Source organism: Aricia agestis, chromosome Z (genome assembly GCF_905147365.1).
Source record: "Aricia agestis chromosome Z, ilAriAges1.1, whole genome shotgun sequence".
NCBI lineage: Eukaryota > Metazoa > Arthropoda > Insecta > Lepidoptera > Lycaenidae > Aricia > Aricia agestis.
The window spans coordinates 3,986,266-4,004,005 of record NC_056428.1 but is presented as its reverse complement, the minus strand read 5'-3'; the positions used below and the strand labels follow the sequence as shown (position 1 = coordinate 4,004,005).

Below are 17,740 nucleotides of genomic sequence, written 5' to 3'. Positions count from 1 at the left end.
TACCTTTCACGTAGAAGTTATTTGTTAAAGTTTATAGAGCGTTTAACGTGCAGGTAACTTTTAAGTTGAGAACCGGAACATTTGTAAGTGGAAATATTTGCATATGAACGGCGACTCATTAAAATAACAAAGATGATGTCTGGAGCAGACTCAATTATCGTGTTTACTTATTAACATTCATCCAGAAGTTATCCTGTTAACGGATTTACATCTCCCGTCTCCGGATGGCTTACCAACTTCTACAGTTAGTGCAGCATATTTGTGGTCTTTGCTTTCTTAATGATGATTATTTACTTCTTCTTTTTATTTGTTTTGCTGCCTCTTCTGTGATGTCGATTATTTTTTCTTTCTTTTTTTGTTATAAATGCTTTTCTTATATTTTTAGGGTTCCGTACCCAAAGGGTAAAAACGGGACTCTATTACTAAGACTTCGATGTCTGCCTGTCCGTCTGTCTGTTCGTCTGTTTGTCCGTCTGCTTATCAATCTGTCTGTCTCCAGGCTGTAACTCAGGAACGGTAATAGCTAGAGAGAAGAAATTTTCACAGATTATGTATTTTTGTTGTCGCTATAACAACAAATACACTAAAAACAAAATTATTTAAATATTTTAGGGGGGGCTCCCATACAACAAACGTGATTTATTTGCCATTTTAGCTTGATATAAATGATGGCAATAGATAGGTACCGGAAATATTCACAAAACACTTTATAATTGTATTTGTACTTGTACTTTAATAATAATTAATAATAAAATTTTATTGAGGTTCCCATACAAAAACACATTTTTTCCAATTTTAGTTCTGAAATGGTACGGAACCCTCCGTGCGCGATTCTAACTCGCGCTTGGCCTAATATTTTATTATTGTTAATTATTTTTTTATCATTTTGTTATAGTCATATAAACATATGTTATAACAATGAAAATATTGCTATCATCATTATTTGGTTCAATTTCATCTATTCATCTATTCAAAGAATCTAGAACAAAATATTTATGCATATTCGAAATATTTTAAAGGTTAGAATTATATTAAAATTGTGGTAGTTACATTACTAAGCAGGAAGCTTGTGTAACTCACAAGGTAAACTAACAGTGCGGCTCGCGTTATAATCGTAAAAAGCTAAGTTTTAAATTTAAACAGGACGTGAAATCTGAAATCATTGGAGCGCTTCTCGGTACCCTTTAGAGGAAATTGAATTTTCATACAGATCGTTTGTTATTTCAACTGAGTTTTTATTTATCGGACGTTTTGCCAGGCACGCTTGTTGACAGGATATTAATGCATCGCCTGATTCAATTTCTATTAACAAGTATGAGCTCCTCCATACATTTGACTCCATTGGTTCCAATATTAATTCAGAAATTTTCATACGCGGCTTGGGCACGCTTGTTTTAATTTTTAACAGTGTCTACCATTTGCGATATTTTCTTTATTCTGTCAAATAATAGTAACCCACCATTGGTTTAAGTTGCGATTTAATATTGACTTTAAAGAATAATGTATCAATAAAAAATTGTTCCTTACATTGATTTGTATTACAAAAGATAATCAAAATCGATCGTCCAGGTGCAGAACGCCAAGTCTGCTCTATTGTCCTTTTGTCATTGTCTAAAGATATTTCCGTCTAATATACGTCTGTAAGCTTCACATATGTACCGAGTAACTTTGACATAAGTACAAAAAGTTTCTTGTAATTAAGCTTTTAATGAATACGGGACTTCGTTCAACATCCTCAACAGACGACGCGTTTACATGTTACATTTTTCATGTAAGATTTACATCTTACCTACTTACAACAAAAATGTAAGATGTAAACGCGTTTTTAGGGTAGGGTAGTCAACAAGGTACCCTTATAGTTTCGGTCTGTCCGTCCGTGTATCCGTCTGTCTGTCCGCGGTTTTGCTCAGAGCCTACTGAGCCTACAGAGAACTATAAAGCCTACAAAGCTGCAATTCCGCATGAATGTACATCTTAATGATGCCGACAAAATGGTATGTAAAATATTTTTTTACGGTACCACCCCTACATGGCTAAGAAGACTTCATAAGTTATTGAGTAATAGTCGATCGACTAAAAAAAATCTATTCATAGAAGTACAAAGTAACTTTTCGTTCAAAATCCTGTAACTGAGAATATGATCATAAGAAAATTATAAAAACTAGCGATACTATATGGAACACTATATTGCGCGTGGCACGACAGTCGACACGCACTTGGCCGGTTTTATTACAAGCGTGTTTGATCCTATTACACCTATTTTTTTAGACCTTTAACAACATTTTCTGCGTCTTGATCTTCATATTACGTAATATTATTTACTTGTTATAAGTTTCTGCCTACATTTGCCGTTACGTAATTTTGTTTTTTTTTTGGGCTTAAATTTTAATGCTAGTTTCAAACCTTAAAAGGTGTCCTAAAAAGTCACAATAGTTAAATTTCAAAATTATAATCATAACACTTTGTGACTCATATCGTGTAACGTAATGTAAATTGAGATGAACCAGCAGATGTAGGTACGAATCCATTTATAATTTACGGTTCCAACAAACGTTACTTCCGTGATTCGGAGGTGACACGTAAGTTGTGACACTTGAAGCGACGTAGTTTTGTTTGTCACCGTGATAATACTGACAGCAAAGCCAAGGATTAGCCGCACTGACAAACCCACATTTCCTGCCGGGATGAGCGAATGTGCAATTTAAATTGTTAACAATAAGACCTACAATCGAAAATATACCCGAAAGATCCACATGCATAAAAAATTGATTCAACATTTGCGATTAGCTAAAGCTCTTAGGGCGGTGTTTTGGTGTTGGGAAACTAAAATTGCGGATATCTATATATTAATACGCGAGCGAAAAGCTTTGGATCCCTTTTGACGAAAAATGCGAAAACGTAGGTGATTGAAATTTTGCACAGTTAGAGTTTACATGGTGAAGGATGGCATCGAGCTAATATTATTTAGTTTAATTAATACGCGAGCGAAAAACTTTGGATCCCTTTTGACGAAAAATGCGGAAACGTAGGTGTTTGAAACTAAACATCTATTGAACAGTTGTCTTGAGACCATTGTGTGTGTACACACAATGGGGGCACCCCAGATGTTGCATGAAATTTCGTTGTGCTGAAAATCGCGTATCATCGTTGGTATGCTTCCTGTATCTTTTTACCAATTTTGTAATAAAATCAGCTAAGTGCGAGTTGGTCTCGCGCACGAAGGGTTCCGTACCATTGTAGAGCAAAAATAGGCGAAATTTGTGTTTTTTTTTTATGATGGCCCACCTTAATTATTTATTTTATTATTATTTATAAAAATTAAAAGTGTAAAATAAACAATTATTGAGTATTTCGTGAACATTTCAGTGGCGTACCTGTTGCCATCCTTTGAACAAAAAATTGCATTTTTTTTTAATGAAAGATGAAGAAAATTTAATGAAAAAATTAAAAAAAATTTGCCCCCTGCAAACGAGTAAACGGGTCACCTGATGGAAAGCAACTTCCGTCGCCCATGGACACTCGCAGCATCAGAAGAGCTGCAGGTGCGTTGCCGGCCTTTTTAAGAGGAAATAGGGGAGGGTAGTGAAGGGAAGGGAATAGGGGAGGATAGAGAAAAGAATTGGGCCTCCGGTAAACTCACTCACTCGGCGAAACACAGCGCAAACGCTGTTTCACGCCGGTTTTCTGTGAGAACGTGGTATTTCTCCGGTCGAGCCGGCCCATTCGTGCCGAAGCATGGCTCTCCCACGTATAAATTATTGTTATATGGGAGCCCCCTTAAATATTAACTTTTTTTGTATTTGTTGTTATAGCGGCACCAGAAATATATAATCTGTGCAAAATTTCAGAAGTCTAGCTATAGCGGTTCTTCAGTTACAGCCTGGAGACAGACAGACGGACAGACATTGAAGTCTCAGTAATAGGGTCCCGTTTGTACTCTTTGGGTACATTTGGTAATAACATTACGTATATGGAAGTTTGGATAGTGTAGTAAATAAAATGAAGAGTAGCGTGAAGTCCCAATTAACCCGTCTTATTGCCCTCTCAGGTATTTTTTCGTACGTACCGAGTTAACAAGCAAACAAGACATAGTCGAGGGTACTCGGTGGGCCGACGGCACGCCATTATTTCGTAAACCCCCATTTTTCGCGAGCTCATATCTGCCAATATTCCTGTAGAAGTGGGTCATTATACGTCTAATAAAAACCTCATAAGGCGGTTAGTGTTTGTAATAACGCGCGTATGCTGCATCCTTAGATCGTGTTTACGAGATGGAAATTTTAGGTTAGTGTATTATGGAAAATGTTGTCACGTTTAATCCGAGGACGATTTTACTATAATTTTATTTTGCTTCAAAATAAGTATTTTGATGCTTTTTTTTTATGAAATAAGGGAGCAAACGAGCAAACGGGTCACCTGATGGAAAGCAACTTCCGTCGCTTATGACACTCGCAGCATCAGAAGAGCTGCAAGTGTGTTGCCGGCCTTTTAAGAGGGAATAGGGTAATAGCGGAGGGTAGGGAAGGGAAGGGAATAGTTGAGGGTAGGGAAGGGAATAGGGTAGGGGTTAGGGGATTGGGCCTCCGGTAAACTCACTCACTCGGCGAAACACAGCGCAAGCGCTGTTTCACGCCGGTTTTCTGTGAGAACGTGGTATTTATCCGGTCGAGCCGGCCCATTCGTGCCGAAGCATGGCTCTCCCACGTATAAATAGCTATAATATTAACACACATAAGAAGTTTTCTTTACATTAATAACTTAATGTTAAACCGAAAAGCAGTATTAATTATTGTAAATCGTGTATCGCAAATACGCTTATCAGCATGTTTCTATATTACCTAATGATCTTAATAATATATGCCTTTTTAGGTACAAGAATTGCTTAACACCATTAAGAAGGATAAAGTTTTGCCAAGGACATATCGTTGCTTAGCATCTAGTAAATACTGAGGCATAAGTGTTCTTTGAGTCAAAATCATCCAATCCAAACATTCATAACTCTATCCCATGGAGCAAACTAAGTACGGTTATAATCTAGCCATCTATCATTTGCCTGCAATTGTGAGCACAAAGCATAAACAAGTGCGCCGCGCTCGCAAATGAGGTTCCTAGTTAGTTAATTAAGATCTAGACGTGATTAAACGTTTCCAACTTGCCGCATGATAGATGACGCCACTCCACGTCTTGTTCCCAATGTTGAGCAGGGCTGCCAAAAGCCAGGTTATGATTTGGCACTATATTTTACTACAGGTTCATATGGCGCAAATTGACGTGGCTTTGGCCAACCCAAGACCAGTAATTTTGCGAAAATTCTAGTAAGTCTAGACTAGTGTTTTTCAACCTTTGGGTCGCGACTCCCTGGCATTGGCTAAGGCAAAGGTTGAAAAACATAGACGTAACGATCTAGACGTAACCAAGTCTTTCCAACTTATCATGTTATGCCGCAAATCTAAGTATCTCTCAAGCACAAGAGTATTATTCTAAAATATCCAACTAAGTTTTATATAAGGTTAAAGAGTTTGTTTATGGCAGAAAGCTATAACCTAAATGTGAATAAAAATAATTTACTTGCTTTTATTTAACTTACGTCTTAAGAGTCCGTATACGAAATTTTGAAGAAAACTACAGAAATAATCTATATAGATAAAATTCTATCCAATTCGAGAAAAAAGAAAAAAAAAAAACAAATTGTGCCAAAAAACACGATTCAAAACAACCTAAATCTCACATTATATTATTCGCCGCAAGGCTAATGTGAGATTTAGGTTGTTTTGAATCGTGTTTTTTTGGCACAATTTGCTTTTTTTTTTCTTTTTTCTCAAATTGGATAGAATTTTATCGATAGATTATTTCTGTCGTTTTCTTTTTATGAATTACAGCTCCAAGTTGCCGAAATTAACAGCAATTCTTTGCCCATTTTCTCTAAAATTTTGCCGAGTTACATATTTTTTTACTCAACTATTTCATATTAAAGTGATAAAAAGTAATTCCAACATTGTATAGACGACTTTCTCAACAGTACATTGTATTTTTTTCATACCGTTAAGACGTCAATACAATCCATAAACAGGTGATACTCTAAACCTTTTACAGCAAAAATCACAAAACTGTCGCGGCTTTGAGTTGGATTATTTAAAAATACTTTAAAAAAATCTAGCTCCAACATTAGATTATGATTGAAATGATCTTACATGTTGTGCATTAAAACCTATAGAAATACTGTATTTTAACTGTTAAATCACGTCTGTTAATCAGCGAAATCGGCAAAATTTCGTATACGGACTCTTAATACTACTTACTTCTCACTATAGGTAATAATAATAGGTATAATCAAACGATGACCATAGTTATAATAAGGTGGTCCACTTCCGGACTGGATCCGGAAAAATTGTGTATTTTCTCAGGAAATTGAAAATTACACTACACTGCTTTCTCTTACAGCCTTGAAGACAGCCTTATAAAGTATGTTAAGAGGCAGTTGTTATTTATTACTAAGCCATAATATTAAGCCCCAATTTCACCAACGACCGTTAAAGTTAACGCTCGAATTAGTATCACGTTACCTCTTTCGTTTTTTTTATGAATGAAAGAGAAGACATGACATTTTAACAAGCTGTTCACACTAACATTCGTTGGTGAAATTGGGGCTAAATATGTTTTTCTCTTTTAAGATTTAATGATTTTATATTATGTCTTTGTATCTTTAGACAGTCAATAAGCTTCAAGCTCCACATTTCTTTTAAAGGCAACGATTTAAATAACAAGAGTAATTTAGAACCTACTGAAATAATACTTTATGGGTTAAGTACGGCTTTATTTGGCATAATTTTAATTCCTAATTAAGGGTTAGAGGTCTTTAATGTGGGGTCACCGTAGGCTTGTCGTAAGGGGTTGTAGTTAAATTACTTAATTTAGCCCTTTAATTTTTAATCATCGAACCACGTAGTAAGTTTTCCGTTTATTTAGAGTTGTATTTTAATTTGTTAAAATATTGTTATGTTTAGTTTTTATTTGCATAATTTTATAATCGCTTTACCTTTCGCTATGTAATTAAAAGTGTCTAAACATAAAAGTAGCCTTCTACCTACTTGTGTCAAATTGTTCCGATTCTGCAAAATGTGACCCGAATACAATATCTTATATCTCAATTTCAATTTCAAATTTTTATTTGCAACCAAGTACATATATAAATCAACATACATTGACGAAATATACAACTTATGCCTTGTTCGGGCGTTTGCAAAACAAAATTTACAAAATTATAATTTTAGTGATTATTATTCAAGTAAATATATAATCTTATTTTTATGGTATTCTTTTAAATTTATCTTTAAACGAGCAAATTGCAATCTCGGAATCGGCTTCAACGATTTTCATGAAATTTAGTATATACGGGGTTTCGGGGGCGATAAATCGATCTAGCTAGGAATAATTTTTAGAAAATGTTATTTTATTCGTGTTGTAACGAATACCGAGCAAAGCTCGGTCAAATAGCTAGTGTATATTTTATGCAATAAGTGGCACGAATACATACAAGAATTTTGTTTAATTATAGAAGTGACAATAATTATTGTCAATTGCCTTATTTTGTCAATTTGAATATTGTAGTATTTCGTAGCTGCCATATTATTTTAGTGTGCGAAAAGAATTTTGAGAATCAAATTCGAAACGATTAAGTATGGGAATTACGTTTCCTTAGTTTTTATTATTCGTAGCCTTGAACTCGTAATTATACTAACATTATAAAGGCTAAAGTTTGAAAGTGTATTTGTAAATTCTTTGTGCAAATAATTGTAAACGGATTTTGGTCAAATTTTGCATGGCTTTGACTTTAGATTAACACAGAACATGATCTTTTTTATCTTGAAAAAGCGATGTACACGTGTGACCCTGTTGAAGCTAGTGGTAACTAAATATTTACCATTTTCTAATATAACGTCAGATAATTCCACTGGAGTTTCAATTTCAGTAAATAATATTATATAAATATTTAAGCAACCCCAGGCTATATTTACAAAATTGGAAAATGTCGGATTTTCAAGTGATAAATATTTTGGAGAACAATCATACGGCAGATCCGCGCGGCGGTGCCAGCCCTAGATTTACTGCAGCAAGCCAGTATGATTACAGTGTACGTTGGGCATAAAAGATTAATCATTTATGTTTCGGTACAATTTTACCCGAAATTTTTGTCGTAAATAACCGATGGAGTTTTTTGATGTATCGGTAACTGATGACGCAATTTAACTGGTTATTTTCGTGATTATTTTTAGACTAAATGATGCCCGCAAGTTCGCCAAAATTCGTTAGTTGCGTGGGAACCGTTCATTTTCCGGGATAAAAAATATACATAATTTCAGCAAAATCAATTAAGCGGTTTGGCTGTGAAGAGGTAACAGACATACAGACTTTCACATTTATAATATTAGTTAATATGGATATGGATAATATTAGTTTGGATGTGATTGTTGATGTACATAGACTGGCCCAATCGCTGTCTCTTGGTTCAAAATAGTAAACATCAAACTTAAACCTTTTAAAGGTATATGCTAGTTACAAATAAAACCTAAAATAAGTCAAGCGTAAGTTCCAGCTCAGAAAATTGAGTACTAAATTAAACAATTCCAGAATCTCCAGTTCCAATATGAACCCAAACATCCCGTCTATTAAATTATTACTGTATTGGACGGGGACGGCGCGATTCAGACGGAACTATGCAAATATAACGCCGGACGCACCTGCACCATTATTGAAGTTATAAGTCGTGAGAACTGCTCACTATTGCTTTATACTGCTCACTACTTTATATAGAACAAGGACACAATTGTAGGAGGGGAGTGTAGTTAAAAATATATTGTGTTTTTATTTAAAAGTAATCGGAAAAATTGCGTTGTAATTGAATGGGTCCTGAACTTTTACGCAAGCTAAAATTGATTGATGTGTGACTTCATTTTACATGGAAGTAAATAGGCCCACTTTAAAAATGGTTGTGGAACCCTAATATAGAGGATGCCAAGACTCCGTTATGTTGGCAGTAACGAAGAATGCGTCAATATCTTCAAAGCAGTCAATAAAAGATTTACTTTTACATTTTCAAATCAATAGAGGAAAAAAGAACACTACAAAAGTATCCCGATACTTTATACTAAAGGCCCGGGCCTTTACACAACCCTTTCAGGTGGAAATCTTAAAATATTTAGGCGAGTGCACCTCGTCCGAGTCCAAGTGAATGTAAAGTCGCTAGATGACTGAAACTTATTTCGACTTTGAATCTTTGAATAAATTATACGGTGTCATCCGAGCAGTTCCTGAATTTTTAGTTTACTCGCGAAAGTTTTTGTCTTTGACTCAAGTTTGCACTCAGACGGCACTTAGATTATTTCTGGTGATTTATCAGATGTTATTGATTCTAGCTGACTTTTATGAGATACTGTGTAGTGTATAAAACGGGAGGATAGAAACTTATGAATAAATTAAATATCTAATAGAGCTGATGAAGAAAATAGAGTAAAATTTGATACCAAAGTCTATCATTAATTGTAATATCTACTTGTATCTGTAGTAAAAATCTTAGCACAATTTAGAACAAAATGAAAACAAAAAAATATATTAAGTTTTTCTATTACCAACTAAACAAATGTTACAGCCAGAAACAGCTGGATAATTTGAGATCGCTGCTATTATAATGTAGCATTAATATCGCGGAGCAAATAATTCCGTCGAGTTCCCGGCATTTAATTAAAATGCACCGTTTTGTTATAATCAAGTTAACTCCTTACGATGAAACAGTCGCCGCGCCGGTCTCGCGAATCAAAACAAACGCTCGTATATTCGTAGAACTCATAAAATTATTAATAAATATAAACAGTATAAATTGATTTATTTCGAAATAAAGAATCAAATATTTTCAGAACGTCGTTCTACTGGTGCTCACCAGGGCTGTAGCTAGAGTCAGATTTGAGGTAGGGCAGCATTGGTTACAGGTAGGGCAGAAGTAAAAAAATAATCATAATTGATTGATTTTCTTGGATTTTGGTATTTTTAAGGAAGGGCATTATGATTGTAAGGTAGGGCATTGCCCCCAATGCCCCCCTCTAGCTACGGCTGTGGCTCACCACCATAGATTTGTTGAGTAAAATAATTAAAGTACCTTAGTGTCTGCAAGTCTCCTTCGTTTATATAATTTCCAGAAATTCAAGGTCAATACCTTGAATTTCTGGAAATTCAAATTTCTTCAAAAACAAAGTTCTTCAAAATCGCTTCAGGTATTCTCAAGAGGAGGTGAGCTGAAGCTATGCCTGAAGGCAGACTTTCAAGTGCATACAAATAATATAAATTTAAAAGCGTGTCTGTTTGTTAACTGAGACGTTTACACATACACTGGAAACAATGTTATATTAGGTGGATGTTTCCCCCAATATACTCGTTATGTAGCGTTTCCTAAAAAATATCCGCACTCGTAGAAAGGTGAGGAAAATATTTGCCTCCGAACTTAGAATGCGTTGCGCGAATGGGCCATTGTTTTCTTTTGTCTAGTGCCCCCGAACAAATAAACCCTCCATACTAAAATGTATGGGGAAGGGATTACTTTTATGGAAGCTCCGACTGTACATTTCAAAAAGAGCAATCCTCGTAGACTCGTAGAATGCATTTATGAACCACGAAAAACCGTAGCACCGAGCGCTACGACTATTGAACTTTATTTTACGACGTAGTGTTGAAGAATATTTTTGTTTTTTTTTTTGTAGCAGTGATGCGCCTTCCTGTTCCGTTATCGATAATGTGTTACATCAGACTCTGATGAATAACATATTGTTCTCTATGCAGGTGCGAAACGGCGACACATATGACTCCACGTATAAACGGTGAAAAATGTGTTTGATTGAAAGTACAAACCTCTGTAGTGATATCAGACGAACGTATATCTGTGAGTGTAAAAAATCGAGTTGAAAAGACGGAAAATCGCCAACAATGGAATATGGTTGAACTGTATACAGAACTGTGCTTCCCGAGGATCGCTTTATGCAGTGTAGCACTATTTGAAACTGAAATTTTGAGAAAAAAAAGTTGTAAATAAATAATATAGTTAAACGTTGTCCTTTACATTTGTATTTCGAAATTTTTAATCATCGAAGCGGTTGTCGTATTTTTTGTGATAATTCCTAGTATTAATATTAAGTGGCAAAACTCGGTTGTGATGTGTATAGTGTAAGTAGTTGTAAGTCTGGACTGGATCTACTAGTTCTATTTCTACTGGGGTCTGGGTTCTGATTCTACTGGGGTATTCTAAGTCCCCTGGGGTCTGATTCTGCTGGGGTATTCTGAGTCCCCTGGTGTCTGATTCTACTGGGGTATTCTGAGTCCCCTGGGGTCTGGCGCGGGTGGGCCGCGTGTAATGTCAGGTATCTGTGACGTGGCGTTTGGCGCAGGCGCAGGTCGGCGCCAGTAAGATGCGATTGAGGCGCCGCGTGCACATCGCCCTTCTCGCCGCCTGCCTACTCTACCTGACGGGAGCCGACGCCGCCGGTGAGTTGCTTTCCCTTTTTAGTCTAGGAGACTACCATTTGTTTTGCACAAAAAAGAGCGTGTGTCAGAAATGAAACTTCTGACAAAACTGACGGCGTCGTCAATATTTATTTTGACAATGTTTTTCATGACGTGACCTTGAAACAATCTCGTCGCGCCTAACCAAGTTTCACTTTAAACGTCGATAGACCTCATTCAATAATAATTATTGTAAACATTCTCTCATACCAAGTTTGTTAAAATATAGACGCCCGAAATCGTGGTCAGTCATGTTCGATAAGAATATTCATATTGCCGAAAAGAAATGGTAGTCTCCCATCACTAGCTTTATAAGCTTAGTTATAAGTGGTATTAATATATACTAAAACTGACGATATTATGGCATTTAAACTAAGAAGAAATACATTTAAACACTCCAATGTAATAGGAACCAGGCAAAAGGGTTTAACTACCAAGAAATCGATTAGGCATGATACCGCCGTACGCACATTTGGAATCAAAAATCAATCATATGTATAATGCATCCATATTCAGGGTGTAACAAAACATAGTGATAATAATTTAGGGTGTGTATAAGTCCCCTGTATGGATTTCACTGTGAAAGTAGTAGCGCTAAAAGAGAAACCTTTTTTTAAATGTTGAATGGGAAAACTCATTGCGCTGGGGCCCGTGCCCATACAAATCTCAAAAAAGTTGTCTTTTAGCGCTGCTATTTTCACAGTGAACTCTATACAGGGAACCCATACACACCCTAAAGTATTATCACTCGGTTTTATTGCACCTAGTATAATAAGAACCAGGCAAAAGGGTTTAACCTACCAAGAAATCAACGAGGCATTCATTAAACGTAATAAACAGTTCATGGAAGTAACCCTTGCACGCGTACAGAAACAATTACAACGTTACAACACCCACGGGTACTTTTTGTCCCGGATGCGACCGTTGCGGTTGGCGTAATTCAGACGCAATCTTGTCACAAAGTGTCAGTGATATTTTCTCGCAAGTCTGCAGTTATTATCTTTCGACTTTCGGCGCGAGAAGGATATCTCCCAAAAGAAATCCTAAGGAATAAAGTTTCGGAATTACGCTCTTTTTCCGTTAAATACAGGAAAATGACGTAAGATATTCTTATTATCCTTAAGTTAATAGTGTACAAGATTTATTGTAATAACTAGCTGTTGCCCGCAACTTCGTCCGCGTGAATGTATGTTATTAAAATCGAGATTTAGAAAATTGAACACCTATCTACGACTATTTTATTTGGATCTATATTACACACGAAATTTTTAATTTACATCAAAGACCCAGAAAACTTGACCCTCAGATACTTATCGTTTTGAAAAATCCTTTCTTCGAAGACGGCTTGGCGTGGACAGGGGATGGGGGCCACAGGACTGGGACAAAATAAAACCAATATTTAAGGGGGGCTCCCATACAACAAACATGATTTTTTTGGCCTTCTTTGCTCGATATCAATAATACAACGGGTAGGCAGTTGAAATTTTCATAGAATCCTTAATTATATGTGTACTTTAATAATTAATAATAAAATTAGAATATAAATAAAATTTAAGAGGGGCTCCCATACAAAAACACAACTTTCAGCCTTTTTTTTTTCTATAACGGTACGGATCCCTTCGTGCGCGAGTCAGACTCGCACTTGGCCGATTTTATTGTAAACATGAAATCAAATTCGGGCAATTTATATAACAAAAAAAGAATTTTGAAAATCTGACCACAAACAGCAAAGTAAACATTCACTCCTCCTTTTTTGAAAGTCGGTTCAAAAAAAGTATCTAAGATGTTGACCACGGATGTAAGGTATCATCATGCCAAATTTCATTGAAATCGGTCCAGCGGATTCAGAGATTAGTCTGTACAAACAGACAAACAGACAAACCGACAAACAGACAAACAGACAGAGAAACAAAAATTTCAAAAACAGTTAAAATGTGTTGTATTACTCTTCTAATATGCCCCTGACTCGTTTTTTCAAGTTTATTTAAAATGTACAAAAAATCTACCTCTACGATTTTATTATAAGTATAGATTATAATAATTATGAATTTTTATTAAAGTTTTTCTTATAATAAAATAATAAAGGATTTTTAATTTTATCAATAGACGTACAGTGCTCCCAAAGTGATAATGCGCATAGAAATTTTCGTAATTTTTCGGCAACGATCTTGTATCCCGAGCGTCGGAAGACGTCGCTGCAAGCGCTGTTTTAAACTTAACTTTAAGAAAAACAGCACTTTGCAGCGACGTAGAGGCGCCTGACGTTGCTTGGACGTTACCATGGTAACGCCGCCATGGCTCCGGTGAGCTAGCGACAGCGGACAGCCACCGGCTATATGATATTTACTTTTATTTCCTTTGAACAAGGTGCAAAATGCAAGTTTCATAGATTCGGGTGTTTTAGTGATTAAGACAATTGCGAAGATTTCAATGCGCATTATTAATTTGGAAGTACTGTAAAAGATACTGATAAACGTATATTTTGACGATTTTCATGACGTTAATAATTCTGGTAGCATTAACGTAGCTTTACCTAAAATGCCGTCATTTGAATTAAAAACGCAATTATAACAGTTAACGATCTCACTACTGCGAATGAAGAAATAAAATACCCCAAGAACCGGCATATACTTTCATATGAATTCGACGTAGGGATATGTATTTATGCGGTCGTAATAGAGACGATTATTGCCCGACCCGAGGACGAAATGAACGCCCCTATAACTTTGTAATTATGCTTTTACCCCCGACCACTGGAAGAAGGGTTAAGTAGTGGACGCAGTGGTTCCGTATGAACACGTACAGTCATTAGGGGGGTTCGTATCAGGTGCGGAGCTAGGTAACCGAGAACTCTAAAAAAGTAGAGCCCCAATCAACGGCGACCGCGACGCAAGTCGCGAGACGTAAATCGCCTACATTTGTAGGCGATCAGAGTCGTATTTAAAAATTTGACTTCTCCCATTTAACTTTTGCAAGTTAAAATATTTTTAATTCTATACCTAAAAGATAAGACTCTTACTTAACAAGAAATTTACAAAGCCTACAAAAAATATATATAGATTTTATATCAGAGAATCCACTAATCTATAGTGTTTTGCAGCAGTACTTACTTAACGTTGTTTTTATACTGCCTTTATGTTTATAATTACAAATATCAATAACTTGAAAGGTCTCCAAGCTTTGGGACCCGGGGCAGCGCCACATCTTAGTAGCTACGCCACTGGGTCGTATTAACATAAAGCTCCCGCCAAAAATCGCACACCCGGTAGACCTTTCATAATTATTTCGTTTGCTTTATGAAAATGAGAAGTTTGAATGGCCTCCGCTGGAATTAAACGCTGGGTTTTGATTGCGAGGTTGTTAAATATAAAAATAAATACACGTGTATTCAGTATTACGATTCGCTTTGTTCGGAATTAATTTTATTCGAGAATTTCGTTTGTTTTTTATTAATCGCTGAATATTTTATAACGATGATGTCATCAATGTGTTGATTGGAAATTGTAACGTAATAGAACGTGATAATGATAAAAAAAGTGTCAGTTTATATATCAAGACGCATTATAATACGACGCACGATATTTATAAATTGATAGCAGAAAATCCATCTTTCATGTCATGATTTAATCCTAGTAAGTAAAATTCAAAGGCAAAATAAAAGGAGCAGATTATTACCATCAGTATTACGTACATCGCTCGCCCGCAACACAAACGGTTAAATAATTCACGAGTCGATACCGCGATGGTTCTCTTTTTTTTATTTATCGCTTCCCCGCCGCGGAGTATTAACCTGGGGCGGGCGTTATTGTTATTTCACTTCTTAAATTGTTGTGATGGCGTCGTTCCGTGCACGTGGCGCAGCGCGGCGCGGCGCGGCCCGTAACGAGACCGCGGGGCGCGGGACTTATGGACACAATTAATACGGGAGGTGTACCGGAGTGTTATTCGGCGATTGTATGGTTAAAACCATAAGTCTATGGTTTTAACCAGATGAGTTGGAAAATTGTATACTAGTTTTGACGTTTTATTATTAAGATTTTTTGTGACTCGTCTCGCGATTTGGATTTTCTTTAATACATAGGTCCCAAATGGTGACCGTATTGGATTATATGTAACAAGGCATTGGCAAAAAAGCAAAGACTTAAGTTTGTACAATTCTTCAATAACCTACGTTTATTTCGTATTTGTATCAGTTTATCATCTCATAAAGTAATTTATTGGAAAAGTAAGCAGTTTACGAGACACTTAAAGTGTTCTGTTCCATTGCCTAACGTCACGGGTCTTTGTCGGTTAAAAGATACTGCACGCGCGTTTAACTAGTTGCTGATATAACCAAACCGTAACAGAAACTATTAAAAATCGATTAAGAGTTTTATGGTACTCATAAATAGGGGGAAAGATCGCATATAATATTGGAGAAAAAATTCGTTCTAGATCTTTACGACAGAATATATTACGAACGTGACTATGCCCGTTCGAGATTACTCGCGTGGAATCGATTTGAGAAAAAAATTACTCGCGCCAACTTCGCATTAGCATTTTAATATTCGCCTGGAGGAGCTGTCATATGGCTAACAGGGTTGCCAGTCGGATAATGCAGGACTCATTTGAAAACATGGCCAAATTAGATGTTGTCTGGTCTGTTTAGTTGAGTTTAAAGCCAAGTTTATTTGTCATGTTTCGGTTGCAAATTAACACGGCCCTTTAATTTTTTATGTATACCTACAATATACAATATTTATTTAGTCTCTATCAAATACTATGTACGTTAAAAAAACAAATATTAGAATGTCATCAACTTGGTCCTGACCCTATGAGACTTATGTGGATGACCTAATGCACATTTTTTTTAAATTCCGGACGTCCACGACATATTCGTACATCATTTTATTAATTATATCATGCAATTATGATGATAATCATGGTTCCAAATCATGTCTCCATGTGCAGAAAACCCTGTTTATTTTTGGCGTAGAATTTCTAGCAGTGTGTACGAAAATATCATAACACTACATTTTCATAGTCTAGCTGTGATAAGACCTAGCAACCCTAACATATGGCTCCACTCTGCCGATACTATAACGCCTATGTCATTAGCGGAGGAGCTCTTAATATTTTATATAACACATGCGGTCTTAGCGAGACGAGATAATGAGTTTTCCTAAGCTCACGCTATATTAAGATAGTGACAGAGATAGAACGCAGTCTATCCTTTTCTATTCGATTACGTAGGTAAACAAAGATGATCGAAGGTTGTGGTAATTTTGCGACGTGTTTTTTTTTTTTTAATTTAATATCCTGTGGTGCTTTTAATATTCAGATAATAATTAATATATTATTATATTAAGTGTGGTTGTTACTTTTTAACGTAAAAGTACAAAACGACTTTGGTCAAATTTGGTAGGGTAATAGTTAAGGCTAATAGCTTTTAACTTTTTAATAAACACGTAAAATAATTTCGAAAAAGTACAGCATTATTTTGAAATACTGATGAGGGAAACATGAGGTGAAGAATAGTTTATAATTTATCTTTTTATTTAAGTCGTCTTCGAAATTTCAAAATGTACGCATACAAAGAAATACACTGTTTTACATAAAAGCAAAGGAAAAATGTACGCGTTTATACTGTATTTGTCACATCATGTCACATCACTAGCGGAGGCAGTAAACAGTCGATTCGGGCGAAAATAAAGCAAGCTCTGCATTCTGAAGCGTACGTGTGTAGACGAACATAATCTATATGCTAATAACCGAGTAAGAATCCGAGCTTCGCTGCCTACTGTTTTGTTTATATGTTAGATTGAAGCCTGCCATTTAAATACATTACAATATATTAAAATGTATGTATGAATATTTTAATATTTCGACGTTGGTGTGTTAAGATTTTGGTGTCTTGTAAAGCTCTTTTTGATTCGGTTTTTAAGTCTGCTGGGGTTCTGAGTAAGCTCTGTAAAGTCATAGATTTTCATATTTAACTGCGCCTCATTTCTTAAAAGAATATAATTTTCAGTGTTGCAAATTATTAAATTTCTATTCAAACTATAACTTAATAAGTTAATTTATTTTGGCCCTTTCGACGCTAATATTAAATTGTTGGATATTTGTACAATAAAGTAAAATATTATGGCGGTGTTAAGAGAGTTTGTGAGACATAAAACATTTAGAACGCCGGCCACGTAGGAACAAGTATCATAAA

At 35.8% G+C, this 17,740-nt stretch overlaps 1 protein-coding gene across 6 annotated transcripts in view; it reads left to right on the top strand.

The window, feature by feature from the left end:
- LOC121738381 (tyrosine-protein phosphatase Lar) overlaps positions 1–17,740 on the top strand; it is a 459,738-nt gene that overhangs the window by 213,836 nt on the left and 228,162 nt on the right. For 4 of the 6 annotated variants that reach the window (XM_042130387.1, XM_042130382.1, XM_042130381.1 and 1 more), the window contains exon 3: positions 11,430–11,526. In XM_042130387.1, the coding sequence (XP_041986321.1) occupies positions 11,430–11,526 (97 nt within the window). Of the gene's footprint in view, positions 1–10,827; positions 11,527–17,740 lie in introns of all 6 variants that reach the window. The other 2 variants (XM_042130386.1, XM_042130385.1) reach the window with 1 other exon arrangement.